Source organism: Abramis brama, assembly GCF_963993115.1.
Source record: "Abramis brama genome assembly, chromosome: 7".
NCBI lineage: Eukaryota > Metazoa > Chordata > Actinopteri > Cypriniformes > Leuciscidae > Abramis > Abramis brama.
In genome coordinates this window covers 14,536,484-14,539,542 of record NC_139969.1, presented here as the reverse complement: position 1 = coordinate 14,539,542, position 3,059 = coordinate 14,536,484, and the positions used below count along the sequence as shown (strand labels likewise).

The following is a 3,059-nucleotide window of genomic DNA, read 5'->3' as shown; positions in this document are numbered from 1 at the left end:
CTCATTGTGTCAAAACTCAACACACAAGATTTCTTGACACAGCACTTGGAGATCAACATCTAACTGCCAATGCAAAATAACATTCTGCAATCAAAACGTAACACTCTAACTTGAAAAGGCCCTCTTCGGATCGATAGGAAACACACGTGCACATGCAATATAAACAGTCAAAGCAAACACAACACACAGGTCAACTGTACTCAAGACACTGCCTACATTTGTAGTCTGTAAACCGTGTTTATTTCCACAACCAAAACTCAGTGTACAGGTGCAGAACTACTATAAGTATTGAACATTTGGTGTAGGTGTTTCTATTGCAGGTCCATGTCAGGGATCTCGTCGTCGATTGGGGTCGGGCCACAGCACCTCGTCCACATCACAGGCAATGTCTTCCCTTGCCAGGCAACGGGGAAAATATCTCCGTGTGTGGCGTATCCACCCATGGATCGACCCCACCTCGATGTCCCCACATGCCTCCTCCATCGCTCGCAGGAGCGGCACGCGTACATGTGGTAGGCGGTCATAAACCTTCCACCGCCATGCCGAAAAGAATTCCTCGATCGGATTTAGGAACGGGGAATAAGGGGGCAGGTGCAACACTATGAAATGGTCGTGGTTGGCAAACCAGTCCCGGACCAGAGCAGCCCGGTGGAAACTGACATTATCCCAGATGACAACAAACATGGGCTGCCCTGGTCTGTCCTGTGTGACCACAGCATGTAGTGCATCGAGAAATGCCAGTAGGTGTGCAGTGTTGTAGGGTCCTAGGGTGGCATGGTGATGGAGGACCCCTTGACCACTAATGGCGGCACACATGGTGATGTTGCCCCCGCGCTGCCCGGGGATGTTCACGATGGCCCTTTGGCCGATGATGTTCCGGCCCCGACGTCTGGTTTTTGCCAGATTGAACCCAGCTTCATCTATGTAGATGTACTCATGTTGCTGCGCTGCCGCATCGAAGGCCAGGACAGTCTGTAACAGAACATGCATATACCAAAATGTCACTATTGTGTTCCTGAATACAGCGGTACTGCCTCTACAATGTCGCACAATGACTGTGGATTGGGTTGGACACACTCGGATATCACCAAAATGTTGGCAGTGTCCCTCCAACAATGGAAGGGGGGCGACTGCAAGGTATATATCCATGTAAACACACAACTGCCATTGTAGTGGTACTGTGGCACTCACCTGCACATAGTCATAGCGAAGGTTCTTGACTGCAACACTGTTCCTCTCAAATGGAACCTTGTAAAGTTGTTTCATGCTGACGTGGTGTTCCCGCAGGACCCGGGCGAGTGTCGTCGTACTGACACTGTGCACATTGTGGAAAATTGCCTGGTCTTCGAGGATGCGCTCACGCAATTGGCGCAGGGTGATGGTGTTGTTTGCCACCACAAGGTTGACAACGGCCAGTTCCTGGGCATGGGTGAACACTCGTTGCCTCCCTCCCACGGCAGGTCGCCTGGCAGTTCTGCAAACAATGCATGATTAGTGTCGATGGTTAGGTTCTGTTCCCCATCCCGTACTGTCATACTGTACGTGGTGAAATACTGTATAACCAGATTCAGCCAGAACGCTGATGCACAGCAAATTTGAAAACGCAAATTTAACACTCTCAGAGTTACAGTCAAATTATGTAACACTCCCCCAGGGTTTATATGTAAACCACTGTAAAAGTGTTAAATTACTGTAACACTGGAAAATCTACACTAACACTAGACAATTTGCTGTGTGGGTACTGTGCAGTCCTTTGGCGTTAATTCAGGACATACCTGTTTTCTTGTCGGTATGTCCGAATGATGCTGGCTACCGTGAAGCGGCTGAGGTTGGGCCGGACCCTCTGCCCGGCCTCCCTCATAGTCAGGCCATGGTTGATGACATGGTCCACCACAGTGGCCCTGATGTCGTCAGTGATAGTTGTGCGTCTGCCTGGTTCCCGTTCAGGTTGGTGCCATTCTCCTCTCCCTCTTCCCACGTCTCTTCCTCGTTCTCCTCTCCCTCTTCCCCCATCTCGTTCTCCTCTCCCTCTTCCCCCATCTCGTTCTCCTCTCCCTCTTCCCCCATCTCGTTCTCCTCTCCCTCTTCCTCCATCTCTTCCTCGTTCTCCTCTCCCTCTTCCCCTGTCTCTTCCTCGTTCTCCTCTCCCTCTTCCCCCATCTCGTTCTCCTCTCCCTCTTCCCCCATCTCGTTCTCCTCTCCCTCTTCCTCCATCTCTTCCTCGTTCTCCTCTGCCTTTTCCCCTGTCTCTTCCTCGTTCTCCTCTCCCTCTTCCTCCATCTCTTCCTCGTTCTCCTCTCCCTCTTCCCCCGTCTCTTCCTCGTCTTCTCCTTCCCCTTGGTCCTTCGGCCTCCATATTCGCAATTGTATCACGACAGGTGCGCATACCTGAGTTCTATTTATAGTGCTACAGCTGTGACTGATTGGTGTTCAATTACCGGTTAAGTGTTTTACTGTGTGTGCGGGGGTGTTGCTATTGTCGCATGTGTTTTTATTATTGAATGGATGTGCTGTATGCAAAGTGTTTCCTCATTTTCCAACGTGTGTAACATACAACACTGTGTGTGTAGTGTTTTGCACCGTGTGTTGCACAATTGTTTGCAGTGCAATGCCTACAATGTGTTTATTCATTTGGTGCCTGTGTGTAAGACATGCATGCAAACGGTACGGTTTTGACGCTTTGATCTGGGCATTCACTTTTTGTGTTTTAGCAATTGGGAAAAACTGTAAGATGTGCACTGAAAGGAACCTCATGAAACGTGATATCCTGAACATTTTGTTGTTTCTTTGAAGTTTTATAACAGGCCTAATTCAACCTCACACAGGTGTTACCACATATTTTATTACATTAGATTGGGGTTTTGATTGTGGTTTTCACTAGATTCGTTCAAAGTGAAAAGAGCTTCAGGTTTTTGTACGACGTGTTTCATGTTTTGTATCACTGGGCTCCACAGAGCACAATAATAGAGTACATCAGTAATAGTGAGTTCAGTGGATGATTGTGATGCAGTCGACTGAAACCGATCATCAGAGGTGTGTTTAACATTACTCTGGGATCG

General features: G+C 48.7%; 1 protein-coding gene across 1 annotated transcript; it reads right to left on the bottom strand.

Moving 5' to 3' along the window:
* Positions 1-327: 327 nt before the first annotated feature.
* Positions 328-2,029, bottom strand: LOC311087079 (uncharacterized protein; the record flags this gene model as incomplete). The annotated part of the gene is made up of 3 exons (XM_084120330.1): positions 1,776-2,029; positions 1,192-1,474; positions 328-972 (listed from the first exon to the last, which is right to left on the bottom strand). Exons 1-3 carry the CDS (start codon positions 1,859-1,861, stop codon positions 328-330), a joined length of 1,014 nt encoding a protein of 337 aa, XP_083976456.1. The 5' UTR covers positions 1,862-2,029.
* Between the last annotated feature and the right edge of the window lie 1,030 nt (positions 2,030-3,059).